At 43.9% G+C, this 17,926-nt stretch overlaps 1 protein-coding gene across 2 annotated transcripts; it reads right to left on the reverse strand.

The window, feature by feature from the left end:
- Nucleotides 1–4,274: 4,274 nt before the first annotated feature.
- Nucleotides 4,275–13,442, reverse strand: CHST4 (carbohydrate sulfotransferase 4). Of its 2 annotated transcripts, none has more exons than XM_001498014.5 (2): nucleotides 13,313–13,442; nucleotides 4,275–6,135 (listed from the first exon to the last, which is right to left on the reverse strand). In XM_001498014.5, the coding sequence occupies exon 2, from the start codon at nucleotides 6,115–6,117 to the stop codon at nucleotides 4,939–4,941; it is 1,179 nt and encodes a 392-aa protein (XP_001498064.2). In that variant the 5' UTR covers nucleotides 6,118–6,135; nucleotides 13,313–13,442; the 3' UTR covers nucleotides 4,275–4,938. The 2 variants fall into 2 exon arrangements, with proteins under 2 accessions (XP_001498064.2, XP_014593991.2); XM_014738505.3 differs by having other exon boundaries at nucleotides 13,129–13,345.
- Nucleotides 13,443–17,926: the final 4,484 nt, after the last annotated feature.

The raw sequence follows: 17,926 nt of genomic DNA on the forward strand, positions 1-17,926 counted from the left end.
AGTTAAGGCACAGACCGGCCAGTGAGTGACTGGTCCCAGGAAGCCTGGCTGCGCTCCCTTCCTCTCCTCAGACTCCTGTGATGCTGCTGTGTATTTTTATGTCTACTCCACTGCTCCCTTTGAGATCACTTGAGTGGGTTCCAAAAGAGCCCTGCTTATTACATCTCCCCAGCCAGGAGCCTTGGGCTGGTGGTGCACCATTTGGGTGAGACTGAACGTGATCCAATGAGATGGAAGAGAAATCTATTTGAATCATCAGCTCTTCATCCTTCACATATTAATCATTTGATTAATGTCGAGGAGGCTTTCTCAACAATTGTACTATTGACATTTTGGACCAGAGAATTCTTTGTCGGGGGTGTATGCGTTGAGGGGGTGCTTTCCTGTGTGTTGTAGATGTAGCAGCATCGCCCCTCCCCATCAGATGGCAGTAGCACCCCTTCCCCCAAGTTGTGACAACCAAAAATGTCTCCAGGCCAAATGTCCCCTGGGTGGCAAAATCACCCCCAGTTGAGAACTACTGATGTAGAAAAGCTAAAAGATCAGAAAGTTATCAATCTTCTAATTCTATCAGTATGAGCAGAAATGCCATAAAGGACTCATGATTTGCTATTAATCACCTTAATGAGGATGTTACCAGAAGTGATGGAAGAGAGTCCTTGAGAGCCAAGACCAGCGTTGTTACCAAGATATTCACAGCTAACATTTAGTGAGGGCTTGCTTACACGCCAGCACTTGACGCTGGCTAAGCACGCTCCATATATTAACTCCTTAGCCCTCCCAGCACCTCCCAGGAGTCAGTACTGCTATTATCTAGCCACTCTACAGTTGAGGGAACTAGACATATTTGATGTAATGGAAGTGATGTTAAGGACTTTGCCTGAGGTCACCCAGCTCGTAATAGCAGAGTCATCTAGGCAGCACGTTTCCAGAGTCCACCCGCTCATGAGCACACAACCTCTCTGTCGTACTGTGCCTACTGTCATGTCTGTACTTCTCTATCCTCCACAATGCTCGGCATAGTACAGAGCACAAAACAGGTTTTCGCTGGACCCTTTATTGATTCTGTTCGTATTGACGTCGCCATTTACTGGGGCGGTTTGCCGCAGGTCTCTTCTTCATGACAGTCTTTGCCCAAATAGAGGACAGCGAAGATGCCCCTTATCACCCTCATTAAGACAGCACTCTCCTTCACTTGCAGCTCCTTACCCATCTTTATTCTTCCTCATAGTACTCACCATCGTCTGACATATGTCTGTTTGGTCCCCTTCTCCCCAACAGACTGAAATATAAGCTGCATGAAAGGAGGGGCTTTACCTGCTATGTTCGCTGCTGTACCCAGAGTACCTAGACCATTCCTTGGCAAATAGTAGATGCCCATTAAATGTATGGAATGAATGAAGAAACTCTTTAACTGAGTGCTCTATTCAAATCTCCTTACTCTGGTTGTCATTACTTTTTTCTCAATACTGCATTTAAAAAATAACCTTACTCGGAATGACCAGGAATATTTATGCAGAAGAGAGGCATAGCCCCCAGCAGAAATGCTAGGGCATTTGGGATCCCTAACTAATACCTATCAAAGATTTATCAACTGGCCTATGTCACTCACATATATTCATTTTTAATTCTGCTTTGCTTGTCTGTGAAAGTAGTTCAATAGAATCATGATAATATACATAGTGAAATTAATTTATATTTAGCTTGGGTTTAAATCACATAGTAAATTATAAACTATTTTTTGAGAAATATTTACAGACAATACAATGGCATATTTTTGCACAAAAAATAATTAGAAGTTGATTCTACCTTCTAATTTCTCTCCATAACTACTATTCTTAAGTTGAAAAGAATATGGTTTAAAGAAAATTTATTAAAAACTTAGCAATTGCTCTCATTAGATAGAAAATGAAGCCACATAGTAACTATAGATCGAAACACAGTCAAATTACAGTCGAAGCCCCTTTGTTTCAAACTGTCCCTTTCTCACCCTCCAAAAAAATTATTTTAAATTTTGGAACTCCCTTCTCTCCCCAAAGTGGAGGTCTTAGGGCAGTTGCCCAGTTTGGTTTTTTGTAAAATCATCAATTACAGTCCTGCAGTTAGGCATTTCAGGCCATTATGTTTCCTCTAGACATGAGAGAGTTCACTCTGAAAACCTGAATGCTAGCCCTGAGAAATTTAGATCAACTTCATCCCTCATGTAGGTTTAAACTCAGCCTTAGACCCCATGCAGCTAAAGAGACTGAGGAGGCACACAGATGCCTTTCTGTGCTATGGTTGGGGAATGAACAGAGGTTTCCAAATTGGAAAGGACGTTTAGCAGAACAACGTCGTCTACACTCGTCATGGCTTCTCAGCTCCCCAAACATCCCCTATCCCACAATTGAATGTGCTGCCACTCTCATCACTGAATTCCAGTGCCAGCCACTGGAATGCATCAGTAGGAGACTGTTCCATTGCATTACTAAGTCTCGTGCAACACTGGTCAGATTTTTAAAGAGGTTATATAGCAGGATTGTATACTACACTGTCTTATGTTATATAAAAATGCCATCATAGTATTGTTATGTATTCTCTAAACTTTCTTTTGGGGGTGGGTGTTGGGGCTAAGGGTAAGATGCTACACAAAAATAAAAATTAATTTCGACCAGAGATGTCCAGCATAACTTTTGTGGTGACAGAAATGACCTATATCTGAGCTGTCCAGTACAGTAGCCACATGTGCTTAGTGCGCACTTGAAACATGACTAGTGTGCCTGAGGAACTGAATTTTGATTTAATTAATTTAAATCTAAACCACTACCAATGGTTAGTGGCTACGCTATAGGATAGTGCAGAGAGACTATCCTTCAGGAAGGTGGCTGTGCCTCATCTGACATCTAGGATTTGGAATATAGGACATTTAAAGCTGTTTTCAAGCAGATCTTGAATAAGATCCTGAGACTTCCATGTGGCTAGTGTCTCTCCTTGTCTTGGGATGAGGCAATTCTTTTGCAGAAGGAAAAGCAAGCAGCTCAGTACTCCAGAATCCTATAGAGATGGTTCCTAAGGAAGTGGCTAACTCTAAAACAAGGCAGGTGGAGGCTGGAATTTCAGAGGGGAAATCAGAGATGGCTGAGTCTATCACCTTCTGTTCTCTTCACTGGCCCTCTTCACTGTTTGCACCATCACCCACTTTTCCTCTTTCATGGTTTTGGAAAGTTTGTAGAGGCAAACATTTGCCTGGGAGACCCTATGCTCTTGAGGACTGGCTTGGGTTTGGATGTGAGAATAGATTCACTCCTTTAGAGCCACATATAAATTAACTTCAACAGACCCAGCTGGCAAAGGTAGCTACTCAAGCATCTCTGGTGATGGCACAGCCCAAGAGCTACTTGGCAGAATCGAGTGGGAGAACTCCAATCTGACATGCAGGGAGATTTACGAACTGAGGACCGTATCAAAAGAGGGAGTGGGAAAGATGAAATGATGGTATCTCTCAGGTTTGGACAAAGTGAAATATTTAAAAAGCCAGGACTCAGAGGCCCACAGAGTTCAGGCATACATTGACCTTCCTAATCCTTCCAACCTGAGGACAGCACCAACGTCAGGAGCAAGTGGCATACATACTCAGCATGCACTGAAGAGTCATCTGTCTTGGAGCAAGAAGGCAAACAGTGCTGCTGCCCAGTGCAGGGTGCACTACCACCAGGCTGGCCGTGGAAGAGTCACCAGGGTGGTTTGATAAGCACACGGAATCCCAGCCCCCACCCTGGGAGAGTCCACTTCTAGGGATCTGAGGTAGGGCATGGCAAAATGCATTTTTAACAGGTGATTCTGATGCACAAGTAGACCTGGGGAATGCTGCAAAGACTGGGAAAAACAAGTTTTCTTGTTGGGGGAGGTGACCAGAAAGAGCTTAATAGCACTACTCATACTGGAACTGAGGTCCTCTGCCTGAGGGATCCGATTAGAACTCCTCGCCCAGACCCTGGAGTGACACATACGGTATCATGGCAACTAAGGCCTCGCACAAGAAAGAGTGAGCTTAGTTACTGCTTGTCTACTTTCTACAAATTCCTAAGAAGGCAATGTATCGATCAGTTTAGACTTAATTCATCATCTGACACCAAACATTGTCTTAGCAACTTGTCTATGTGTGGGCGATAGATAATCCTGAAAGCATAAAAGAAATCTATACCGACAATTATGCTGTTAGGTTAGGACCCCATAAGCATGAACGTTTACTACTCAGTAATTAGAAAGCAAAAAAGAGAACACTCCAAACAGAATCTTATTTTGAAATTTTAGTGTTAACGGATGGCAGCTTCACAGGTCAAAATCTTCTATGTGATAGGAAAACGCTGAGGGGAAATGATGTCCAAATCGGTCCCAGCCCCCACAAGAACTTAAGAGCTTGTTCTGTTGGGCAGAGATTTTGTTTCGTATTTGTGATAACTGATAGCTGTGATGGCCAAACTCATGGGTAAGCACCCACCCCTGCTCCCCGTTCCCCTTTTGAATCCACCGGGAGCTCCGAGGGCTCAGAGTTCATATCCCTGTGGAATGTGTTGGTGAGCTCTCTGGTGGAAGACCCATCTCCTGGGTTTTTCCTGTGTCTCTCCCCTTTCCCACTGGGCAAGATGTGGACAGAGAAGTTTATGGATTTACTCCATTGATACCATGTGGTGCCAAACAGGACCCCAGGCCACAGAGTCTCCAAGGTGTACACAGATAGGAAGGCCAAGAAGTGGCTCTCAGTGGTGGAACGTGCCACTCACGTCAGGTTTCTGAATCTCTGTTCTAGGTGTAAGTAGAGACACAAAAATTTCTCGGCTTGAGCACGTGTGGACACTACTCATGCTCACATGTACACCGACAGAGACATAATCAAAGCTCAGAAGCAGCCTTCAGTTAACGTGGCCGAGGCTGGTGCCAGGTGGGAACGGAGCCTCCTCAACCTTCTTGGTAGACTCGCTTGGAGGGGGTCCAGGTAGACAGAAGGTCCAGTGACAGGTTTCTCTGCTCTTGCTCAGATCTGACAAGGCGGTAGCCCAGCAAATTCATGGTATCCCTGCAGACTTTCTGAAGTCGGTAAACTTTGCCATAAGGCAAGGACCAGCGCCAGGCCTGAGAGACGTTGACGGCATTCCTGGCATTTGTACGGAAGGCATTGTTACCCAGGCCCCGGCCTCGAGTGATGTTGTACACCCAGGTCTGGAGCTGGGGCAAGAATTTCAACCCTGCGTATTCATACATTCGGGCAGTCTGGGCCAGGGGGTCCCGGGCCAGGTCCTCGTAGCGCACGAGCAGGTAGCGCTGCTTCAGGGCTTCAGGCAAGGACTGCACAGCCTTGTAGATCTCCAGCTGGCTTTTGCAGATGACCTGCATTACACGGTAGGGTCGGTCCTCCGTCTTGAGTTTCTCCCAATCCTGCCCCAGCACTATGCGGCTATCGATCATGAGGTCCCCTGCGGTGTGTTCTCGGGACCGGAACACTGCCCGGGGGTCCCGGACCAGGTGCACGATGCGCAGATTGAGGGAAGGGTCTCTCAGCAGTGGGTAGAGCGCCTGCAGGTTGAAGAAGCGCACCTCCTTGAGCACCACGTGGCTGTAGGAGCGGCAGGCCTTCTCCACCACCTCAAAGGGCTGTTGATTGCACAGAAGCTTGCAGTGATCATGGGATATGCTTATGCTCTTATCCCACGAGATGTTGCAGGCAGGTGGGGTACACAGGGCCCGGCTGCTTTCCCACAGAAAGAGGCTGGACTGTAGTCGGGGACCAGGTCTCATGTAAGCATCAAAGACACTCATGTCACACAGAAAGACGGCACGTATCAGATCCCGCACCGCCATATGCAACCTCCAGGCCGTGCTTTGTGTGAAGCTCATCCAGACGTGCCAGGCGGGCTCCATCAGGTAGAAGACATCCGGGTGCTGCCCAAAAAGCTGGCCCACAAAGGAAGAGCCAGAGCGCCAGGAAGACAGCAGGAGCACGTGCGTGGGCTTGGCCTCCGGCTCCTCCTTCTTGGACATGGAGTTGAAGTCGTGGCTGTACAAATGGACGAATAGAGCTAAGATGGCCATCTGGGAAACCAGGAACAGCAGTGGCCTCACTTTTTTTGGCAGTATCATTGTGCTGAAGTGGAAAACCTTTAAGGAACAAGCAGAGGGGCTGTTAAGCTGCTGTTTTGGTGTCTGCCTTCCATCCCTTTTCTAGCCAAAGCCACCTTGTCCCTGACCCCCACCAAGGAGCAATGTAGAGTGCTGGAGACTTCTTGCAACCAAATGCACGAATCCTTCTCTGAATCAATTCCTGTCCCTTGCAGGTAGTGTGTCAATAAGTTCTATTTATTTTAGGCTCTTTGTTTCCTCCCTCCTGATCTTCCTTGTCTATTGAGCTACCAAAAGTGCCTGAACTTGGCCATATTTCATCAACACAGGAGAATAGCTCCACCCTGGCACCCTGGTAACATGCGTGTTTTCACCCAGGCCACGTAGACAAACTTAACTTAACTGTAGTCTGACGCTAGTTTTGGTTGAATGCCCTGTGATTCCTTCTGAAACTGAGGGACATAAACTGGTGGGGAGCTGCCTTGAGGCCATTGCTCACCCCCTCCCGTATCTGGAGGGAGATTGCCACAAGGCCATTTCTCATTTCTCTCCATCTCAAATCAGCACAGGACTTTCAATCCCTTGAAGGATAAGGCTGTAGAAGTGCTTGCTTTATAGTCATGCGCCGCATAACAACTTTTCAGTCAACAGTGGGCCACATATACAACAGTGGTCCCATAAGATTAGTACCATAGAGCCCAGCTGTGTGGTAGGTTATACCATTCAGGTTGATGTAAGTACACTCTATGATGTTCGCACAATGACCAAATCGCCTAACAATGCGTTTCTCAGAACATATCCCCCTCGTTAAGTGATGCATTAACTGTAGTGTGGAGTTGTCTCTTCAGTGGCAGAGCCAAATGCCCGTGGCACCTGTCATCTAGTCCCCTCTGATTTGGTCTCATCCCGTGGCACTAGGGACAGGGGAGCTGACCTCGCATCTGTGTAGGTAATAGACTATCTGAATCTATTTGGGTTGAATCGTTGTCTCCTTAACAGCTGACTCTTAGGAAAGTGTGGCAAGCCAACCTAAGAACTACAGTAGTGATACTTGTGGCCTGTTAGCCACTATGCTGCTGCTTGGGGGAATGCTTGACCACTTGACACAACCTACTCAGGGTTGCTCAGTACAGTCGGGCAGGTCATGCACTGCACAACTGTAGGGAATGTCATCTCATCAAGAATTTAAGATTTTTATTGTTAAAATGTTCTGGTAGGTGACAGAAAAGTATCTTGGTCCAACAGAATAAGTATATTAGGATGATTTTCCAGTTGTTAAATATCTAGAGAAATGAGTTCCACTTTGTAATTCACACTAAGCTCATATAGACTGGTGGCAACCCTGAACTTATCCCCTTCACAATCAGGGCTTGCTTTGTGTGAATAGACCATGGTTCCCGGTGTCATGCTAGAATATTATTCTGAGGGAGATCTTAACCCTTTTAAGGGTTAAGATGACTCTGGTTCATGTAAGGTGACTTTCTGGCATAAATAACTGTTGAGAGACATAATAGCTATTTCACATAATATAAAATATTAATAGTAGCTTATCACTGTATGCAAAGAAAATTTTCCTTCCAGTTTTAGTAAAGAAGAGAAAATATATTTCTAGACAGTAATTGGAGTAATTTGGATTTACGGTTTGCTACTTTCCTGGTGACAGGTCTTATCACTAATTTTTTAAAAGTTTTTAATAGCTAATAGTTACACAGTTCAAATTGTTTTAAAAAGTCTCATTATCTTGGACATTAAATGCACCGACTCAGAATTTAAAAGAAGATTCTTCTTGGAGGAAGGATATAAGGAGAATGCTTGCCAGCCGGCAGCCTAGCCTGTCACACTCCAGGGCTTTAGCATATCGAATGACAGGCGAGGGGTAATCTCATGACAAGCAGTTGAATCTGCGGAGGCGGCCTACAGTTATACATTAGAAAACTTCTAGAGCCATTTGTAAATGGGGGTAATGACATACTTTTTAAAGGGCTCATAGTATTTTTCTGGGGGAAAGAAAACCTAAGAATTTTACCAGCTGCTGAATCAGTAACCTCTTCTCTACTTACTACCAGCTAGTACTTACCTACTAGCTGCTGTTTTGTCATTAGTATACAGTGAAGTCTACTTCCGACACCTGCCCTCCATCCGCCCATTTCCCAGCTTGCCCCCAGGGAGCAACTGGGTTCATTTTCCATGTGTCCTTTCAGTGGCTTTATGCATCCATAAGACAATTCAAATGTATATGGATTCTTAATTTTTATTCCCTCTTTGTGACACAAAGAGTAGCGAGTTATACACACTGTGCTCAACTTTGCTTCTTTAGCTTAAAATACATCTTGGAGAGCTTTCCATGGCAGTACATAAAGCATTTCCTCTTTCATTTTTACCAAAACATAGAATTCTATTGTATAGATGTACCACAATTTATTTAACCAGTTTCCTCACTGTTGGGCTTTTGGGTTGTTTCTAGTCTTTTGCCATTTCAAAAACTTCAATAATGACCTTTATGTTCATACGTCATTACACGTGTATATAAACCAGATTCTCGAAAGTGCACTCACTGAGTCAAAGAGTATGAGTGCGTGTACCTCTGACATCTATTGCCCAGCTAGCCTTCATACTGCTCATAAACCGTTCTCCATGTCCAGAGGCCCAGAGACTGTAGGGAGTGGACGTCAGAGGAGGAACTGGGCAGCCACAGATGTGACCCTTGGAATTTATAGCTTTCTTCCTGAAGAGATAGAGCATGCTTTGCCGGCTCATGGGCTTCCCGTGGAAGTCCCCTGAACCTTCTGGGAAGTGATGACCCAAGCCAAACCTTGCGTGGCAGTGGCACAGAAATCCCTCTCTTCCATTTTTGACAACAATGCATTTCCTCCACATGTGCCAGAAGGTTCCAGCACGGGTCACCTCTCCTTGGTGGCCAAAAAGCACTTTGCTCTATGCCAGCAAAATGTCAATGAATGGTAATTTCTGTCTTGGCCCTGAAGGTTTGAACAGAACCAGCTAAGAATGCTCCTAGTTCTTTTAAACTTGAGCCCAAGAGGAAATGATTAGAAACTGGCCATTATTGATAACGGCCCTAGAATGCCTCCCTACCCACCAAGCACCGAGGAGAGACTTTAGCAAGAGATCTTCTCCCAAAGACAATGTGAATACAAGGAAAAGTTTGGAACAAAGATAGGAAACAATGGAGCAAAAGAGAGGAAGTAAAGAAGAGAAGACCTTGACCTATACACAATTACAAGGAAACTGTGATAGAATTTTTTATACAGGGCCTATAATCAGCTCAGGAAAAGGTAACATTTCTGAGGGATTAGCAACGTAGACCTTTCAAAGTTACGCCCTCCCTCCCCCATCCTGGCTTTAGGTCAACTCAGTATCCTCAGTGGCTCCATAGCTCTGAGCCCTCCTTGCCTGCCAGTAGCTCCTGGCCTCATGCCCATTCTCTTCTGGAGCTGGAGCCAGGCCTTCTAACTCCATCCCCAGCTGTCTTTAGGCTGTCATTATCCACAGTTCTCAGAAATTCCCATGGAAACCCTCCGACTTCTTTCTCTGCTTTTTCTTTCCATAAGCAACTTCCCAGCCAGAAAGAAAGTATACTTTTGTAAAGTGAGTCCCATCTCTTGTCACTGGGATCTAGACACATCCTGGATCTAGGCAACCCATGATGGGGTTGACCAGAACAGCCAGGAAATACTTTAGCATGTGTCTTGGGCAAAGCTCATCTCTGCAGAGACTGTAGTCAGCGGTAGAGGTGGATATTTTTGAGACCCTGGGAGAAGCAAGATGATGCAGCTCTGTGAAGAAAAGGAAACTGAGGGTTTTTAAGGCAATCCTCTAGTCTAGCCACCATCTCACCCACTGTCCTGCACTAACTGCCTCTGTAGTCCTGGGAGTTGGTCAGCGTTGGTGAGAGGTCTGTGACAGGACTCCACCTCTGAGTCCCTAGTCTGCCTTCCTGAGTGGTCTTTTCTGGCTTTTTAGTCATATGCTTGAATCCCACCCTCCCTGTTGCCAGAATCCCCATGGAATCCTGTCTAGCCTGGCCTTTGATCGTAACTAGCCTCTCTCTCTCCTGTCTCTCAGCTCTCTCCATCATCCACTGCTGCCAAAAACTAAAGCACAAGTCTGTACTCCCCTCCTTAAAATCCTTCAATCACTTTCCAACACCTACAAGATTAAATCGAAATCCCCAAGTCTTGTACCCAGGGTCCTTCATGATCTGATCTTTGATCTCCTGTCACTCCCCTCCTTTTTGGCACCTTAGCCTCCACACTTTATTTCAGTTCTTCCCAACTTGCCCTGTTATTTGGAAGCCCTAAGACATTTGCAAGAGGGCCACTCTTCCCTTAAGATTCTACATACATGTCGGCTTGCTCCCTGAAAGGTATTTCCCTTCCTCCCGAGATTTAGTTGTTCCCCAAACTTTTCATTAGCATCCATCTCTCATTCCACAGTAAACAGCTGTAGATGAAGGTCTCTCCCACTAGGCTGCTGTAACTGAAGGGTAAAGGATATGTCTTATCTTGTTTCCCGCTACATAACACTTCAAAGCAATTAAGGTAAAGATACACACACCCCTATGTTCATCGCAGCATTATTCACAATAGCCAAGACTTGGAAGCAACCTAGGTGCCCAACAAGGGAGGAATGGATAAAGAAGATGTGGTGTTTATACACAATGGAATACTACTCAGCCATAAGAAATGATGAAATCCAGCCATTTGTGACAACATGGATGGAACTTGAGGGTATTACTCTAAGTGAAATGAGTCAGAGGGAAAAAGCCAAATACCATATGCTCTCACTCATAAGTAGAAGATAAAACAACAACAATCACATAGCAACAGAAATTGGATTAGTGGTTACCAGAGAGGAAGGGGGGAGGGAGGAGGGTGAAATGGGTGATGAGGCTCACATGTGTGGTGATGGATTGTAATTAGTCTTTGGGTGGTGAACACGATGTAATCTACACAGAATTAGAAATCTAGTATGATGTGTACCTGAAAGCTATATAATGTTATAAACCAATATTACTGCAATAAAAAAAGTAATTAAGCCTCTTTAAACACTTGTTAAATAAATAGTTGAATGTGGGAGAGGCATAGTCATTGCCTGAAAGCAGATAACTAATGAGATCCATAAAGAAACTGAAACTTGTCCTTTTCGAAAATGCACATAGATGTCTCTTTAGTAACAGTTACTAAAATTTAGGAATTTCTGTTGAGTATTGAGTACAGAACCAATACTGTCTCAATTGCATGGAGCAAAATATTAATCAAGCCAGAGGCATAGATTTGATGCCATATGGCACAGTTAACCTCACTCCGAAAAAAAACAGTTTCTACACTGAGCATGTATTAGTTAAAACCAGAAAAAAAAATCATGAACATTATTTTTAAAAAATATTTATTAATAAGAAATAAAAGCCCCATTGCAGGGCAACAGATTACCTGGACGACTTTCCCTGCTCTAACCAGCTCAGTTGGAAAAAGAAGGAGAAAACCCCCAGCACATCCTGTCACCACCTTCCCGCAAAATAATTTAAAAACATGTGGCCCCAATGATGGGCGAGTGGTATCATCTTAGCGCACAAAGGACAGTCCATCACTGAAGAGTCATGAGAACTTTAGGATCTTGAAAAACACCACCAAAGGGGTGGTAGTGAGGGAGCACCTGCATCAGGCAGCTGCACCTGCACCATGAGGCACCAGGATGGGCGACCTCATCCAACAGCCTGCTTACAGAGGTCTGAATAACAGATGACCCCCAAATCAGTAACGTGGAGCCTTTTAGAAACAAAATGAGGAATTCTGAGAAAAAAGCAAACAGACATCAATTTAAGAGCCCTGGATTCCAGCCACTGGCACATTCGTAACTTAGATTGCCCAGTGAGATTAGGCCCCCCCTAAACCAGAAATTAGAGATGGCAGAAGATATTTGCACAAACAGAGAGAACAGGGCTAGGTTTTGGAAACCAGCATCCACACGTATGGCCAAGGACTCAGGAAATGTGGGGAGATAAGCACACCTGGGCAAAAGGTGTCCATATCATAACAAACTAACTAGACTGAAAGAGCCAGGATGACCAGACCTGGGTCCTCACCATTGCTCTGTCTTGAATGCCAAGGACAGTGCCCGGCACATAGTAGGTGGTCAAGAAACATCTACTGAGTGAATGACCGAATGAACGAACATTTGTAGAGCATGGTTTAGTGTTGGAGGTGCCCTCATTGATCTGGGATGGAAGGCAGGGCAAGACATTTTTATTTTGCGCATATAAATGTATTTCAATTCCAATTAGAATCTCCAGACTGTCTAAGACCATACAAGATAGAGGTCTCTTCTACCTGTCTGGTGTACTGGCCTCGTAACTTAACCTTATTTTACATCTGAGTGGCACTCCACAACTTTGAGAGCCCTTTTAGGCACAGTCACGACAAAAATCCAGTTAGATATATAGGACAGTAATCATCCACACCTCTACTTTTCAGAATCAGTAAACTGAATTTTAATTGTTTGACTCCACGGTGGAAAGAGCCCTGTCTGAATCAGAACCCAGGTGTTTCAGGTCCCAGGGCTGAGAGTATTCAATTATCACATCCCACTTCCCCTGAGCTAGAGAAAATCCGCAGCTGCCGGCACCTCCATTCTGCCGCTCCCCAGCACCTGAGCAGAGGAGCTGCAGGAAGTACAGAGACTTGAGCTCAGAAGCCAGGGTCTGAACAAGGTAGATGCATCAGAGGACCGTCTGCAAAATGTGCATCAGAACAGCACTACGAGCTTTCTAGGTTCTTTCGCACCCTTTTAGGGATGGCCCTGGGGTGGGGTGATGGGGGAGCTGCTGGCAGGCAGTTGTGCTTTTCCGGGAAGGTTCTCCAGGTAATTCTGATTCAGCCCCCCTCCTCTATCCCCCTCTGCCACTGCCAACGAAATCCCCAGATTAGCTGCCCCAGTTATCTGATACTTGGCTCCAGTAGCGCTGGGATAATGGCCCTGCTTAACAGGTGTACAGAGAGAGAACTCTCTCCTTACCTTGCGAGTGGCACAGGCTCACCCACTGCTTTAGAGAGGCTCGCTGCTAGCCAGGCTGTGCCGCTCTTCTCCTCTGACTCACCAACTCCCGTCTCAGCTTCCTCCCCCTCCTTGCATTTTGCATAACCGTTGCTACTCGGAGCAAATTCCACTGCCCTCTCCCTCTGCCAGAGAAATGACCCACCTTCCAAGATGGGATTGAGAAAGCAGTCCTCCCTGGAGCCTGGGTATTAGTAGCTTTCACACTGAGATCCTCAGGGGTGGGGAGACTCCGCTGGAGGTGAGCCAGGAGAAGCAGAGGAGGAAGCTTTCTCTCCCACAACTGGGAGACGATCCTGGAATGTGGGCTCCTTGAAAGCAGCTGAAAAGGTTAACTCCCTTAGGGCAAAGTGGGAAAAGAAGAGATGCCTGGAGAACTGAGAGATGAGGTCGATAGGGAAATCTGACAGTTACAACCCAAATGCCCACAAGATCTTAAACCTTACTTTTCTGTCTTAATCTTATCTCTGTTGCAGAAAAGACGAGAAAACGGGAAAGCTATTTCTGGATTGCACCTGCCTGCTCACTCCGCTGGATTTGGGGAGATTACATTTTTTTTGCCCTCTATCATATTCAACATCTTCACCTTTCTTGCAGGAGATAATTACTAGATGTATTACCTAGATGTAATAATAGATACATGAGAGGACGGAGATGTATTGGCTCTTAGTTGGGGTACAGAAAAAAAAAACTCCTCCTCAAGAAAAAAAAGTTACCATTAGAGATTATTTTTCTTACTAGCTTTGTGTCCTTGGACAAATCACACAACTACTCTGAGCTATATTACATGACTGTTGTGAGTTTAAAACAATAGATGAAAAACCTCTTTACAACATGTGCACGAATAAATGTAAATTATGGTGGAGTGTGAAAACCACTGACTTTGGAGTCAGACATCTGGGCTAGTCATTCCACCTCTCTAAGCCCTCGAATATCAGTGTAAAATGTATATCCACCTTATAGAATTCTTGTGAATGTTAGGATTGGATTAATGCATATAATACCCCTAAGGTGATATTATAAGAATAATGAGTTAAAAAGCGGTAGTTAGTATTGAATCATAATAATTCCTCTTTCTTCTTACTCAGCTGCTGGCTCATTTTCCAGGCCTTGAAAGAAAGAGAGCCGGCAGAGGGTTGCATGAATTCTGGGATCATCCAGGAAGTATCCTTGCTGGTTTCCATCAGCTGAGCCCCTAAGGCTTTATGATTGGCACAAATGGCCAGATGTGGTGCTGCCTTGTACTGATTTCAGCGTGTGGCCCTCCCTTTCTCCCTAGGTTTCCCTGGCAGGGAGAAGAGAAATTTCTCGTCCTCAGAGAGATGTAAATTGAAGAGCCAGAACTGGGCAGTTGGTGGTTTTGCTTTTATTCTTGTTAGAAGAGTAATACTTGTTAATTATTTAAAAATTTGAAAAATACAAAATGTATAAGGAAGACAATATAAATCCCTTTACATTTTGCTGCCCGGAGAAAAGCACAGTTGACGTTTTTCATGTTCATGCAGAAATTTGTATAATTGAGATCACGCTGGAAAATATCCTTGTTTGTACTTGTTTTCCCTTTGTCTTTATTTTAAAACATTTTAAATTAAGAAATCAAAATTAGGGCATAAAGGTACAATTTAACAAATAATATAAGGGAACTACCACTTGAAAAAAATTTCTAAAATATATAAAGAACTCGTACAACTCAACAACAAAAAAATGAAAAACCTGATCGAAAAATGGGCAGAGGATATGAACAGACATTTTTCCAAAGAAGATATACAGGTGGCCAGCAGGCACATGAAAAGACGGTCAACATCACTAATTATTAGGGAAATGCAAATCAAAACTACAATGAGATATCACCTCAAGCCCATCAGAATCACTATAACTAACAAGAGAAAAAATACCAAGTGTTGGAGAGGGTGTGGAGAAAAGGGAACCCTCATACACTGCTGGTGGGAATGCAAACTAGTGCAGCCACTATGGAAAACAGTGTGGAGATTTCTCAAAAAATTAAAAATAGAAATACCATATGATCCAGCTTTTCCACTACTGGGTATTTATCTAAAGAACTTGAAATCAACAATTCAAAGAGACTTATGCACCCCTATCTATGTTCATTGCAGCGTTATTCACAATAGGCAAGATGTGGACGCAACCCAAGTAGCCATCAATGGATGAATGGATAAATAAAGAAGATGTGGTATATATATATAATGGAATACTACTGAGCCACAAAAAAGACAAAATCATGCCATTTGTGACAACATGGATGGAGCTTGAGGGCATTATGCTAAGCAAAATAAGTTGGACAGAGAAAGACAAATACTGTATGATTTCACTCACATGTTGAAGACGAACAAACACACACCTAGATAAGGAGAACAGATTAGTGGTTCCCAGAGGGGAAGGAGGAGGGTGGGAGGTGAAAGGAGTAAAGGGGCACATGTGTATGGTGATGGATAAAAACTAGACTGTTGGTTGTGAACACGATGCAGTCTATACAGAAACTGATGCATAATAACATACACCTGAAATTTACACAATGTTATAAGCCAATATGACCTCAATAAAATAGTTTACAAAAATAAACCAGAACATCGCCAAAGGTACTTCAGTATCCTTTCCTCCCACAACCTTCCCCACCCTCAGAGGTGAACACTTTCTTGATGAGTAGTTCCTTGCTTTCCTTACAGTTTATCACCTTAAGCAATACAATTAAATTTCCCCCAATTTGACCTTTATATAAGTAGAATCATACCGCATGTATTCTTTTGAGCTTTGCTTTTTTAATTTCATGTTGTCCTTGTAAGATTTATCCTGTTCTTGCATATAGTTACTGTTTTTTTGTTTCTATTACTGTGTGATATTCCGTGTGTGAATATATCACAATTTGCCAATGATCTTTTTAATGGACATTTGAGTTGTTTATAGTTTGGAGCTATGACAGAACATTCTTGACACATCTCCTGGCACACATTTACACAGGTGTCCCTAGTGGATGCTGGGACACGGCGGGTGTCCGGCTCTGATTTTTTCACTTCACACTCTATCATAAGCATTTACTCATGTCAACAAATCTTTATGGAAGACATTATTTTGAAAGGATTTATCATACGCCAATATCTCAGTGCTCTTATTGTCAGACACATTGTTCCTAATTTTTCCCTTTTCCATATAACAGTGTGCTGAATATGGTGATCTTAATGGTTAATGAAGCTCCTAGCACAATCCCATGTCCAAGTAGACGCCCCACCTCCTTCCTTACGTGTATTACCACAGATCTTAGCCTCTCTAGTTTGTGGTTCATAGATCAGTTAGGAAGAACTTTGAAAAGGCTGGGCTGGAAGCAGCTGTTAAGAAATAATAAGAAATTTTTGATTTATTCACAATAATCAAAGACTCAAGGTATGCAAAACAGAGGGTATCCCCAGTAAGGAATTATGGAGCATGAAGACTATGAAAGAAGATACTTATAGCTACTGCTTGTTCAGAGCTTGCTACAAGCCAGGTACTGCACTTCACGCTTATTTGGGTTATCATATTCAGTCTTTGCCATGGCCTTAGGAGGTAAATTCCATATTTTCCAGATGATAGAATAGAGGCTTGGAGAAACTAAATAATGTATCCACAGTTATATGGCTTATAGTGGCAGAGCCTGGACTCAACCCCAGGTCTGAGATCAGAGCCCAGGCTTACTCATCAGGTAATGCTGCCTCCTTACATTATCAAGGACCAGGAACTTTGGGTCTATTCTCTTTTGCTGTGCTCCTGAGAATAGTCAACATGCAGGGCAGAACTCTTTCTACAGTTATAGGAATAGAAATTTAACATTCATAAAGAGCAAAGAACTGCCCAAATGCCCTATACCACCATGTAATCTCCAGCCCGTGCAGACCTCAAGGGGGATTCTGCTAACCTCACATGAAAAGAAAAAAGAGACAAATTACATCTTTGTCAATCACTGATGAACACTGTTTTGATCCAGCCCTTTCTAATGTTCTTTTCATGCTTTTTCTAAGCCTTCCCCGATACAATAAGTTTGCTCAAATATACCATAACTCCTAAATAATTCATATTACCTACCATCTTTTCCTTGATAGGAATTCGTGCTGGGAGAATGTCAAGCAGCCAAAGAAAAGCATCCTTTGGTGACTAGCATCTGGTGGTAGTCAGCATGTTCAGATATTAGGCTTCTAGGGGTCTACAGTATTCCAAAGCACCAGGAAGAAATTTGAATGCTGGCCTCTGAAATCCAAGCCTTCCCATGGAAATTTCACAGAGAAAACACCGTACCTCTAAGGAAACACTGTCCAATAGAATGTTTCTGTGATGAAGAAATATTATGGATCTGCACTGTCTAATACAGTAGCCACTACCACATGTGGCCATTGAACACTTGAAGTGTGGCTAATGCTACTATATTGGAAAGTGCAGTTAAGGTTGTACAGAGCCAATCTCTTTCTTTTTGAGTCTCAGGAAATCTGATGAAAGATAAAGATCTTCTCTCTAGAAAAATGCAGACTTGCTCACCATACAAACACAAAACCATATCCAGTTTCAAGGGGTCCCAAGTTAAGAATCCCTACAAAAGGCTGTGTGTACTTCAGGTGCTTCTCAAAACATCATTTGAAGACAGCTGTCTCCGAGGGACCACTATTCAGCGGGACTCCGTGCTCCATCACTTGCCCTTGGATCTTTACTATCTTTACAGTCTGGGGACCCACCTGAATGGTGAAGAGACCCTGAGTCAGCCACTGAGCCGGAGTCT

This window comes from Equus caballus, chromosome 3, assembly GCF_041296265.1.
Source record: "Equus caballus isolate H_3958 breed thoroughbred chromosome 3, TB-T2T, whole genome shotgun sequence".
Taxonomy (NCBI): Eukaryota; Metazoa; Chordata; class Mammalia; order Perissodactyla; family Equidae; genus Equus; species Equus caballus.

Excerpts from the sequence above, each read along its gene's own strand:
- CHST4 (XM_001498014.5), bottom strand. The coding sequence starts at position 6,117 with ATGATACTGCCAAAAAAAGTGAGGCCACTGCTGTTCCTGGTTTCCCAG.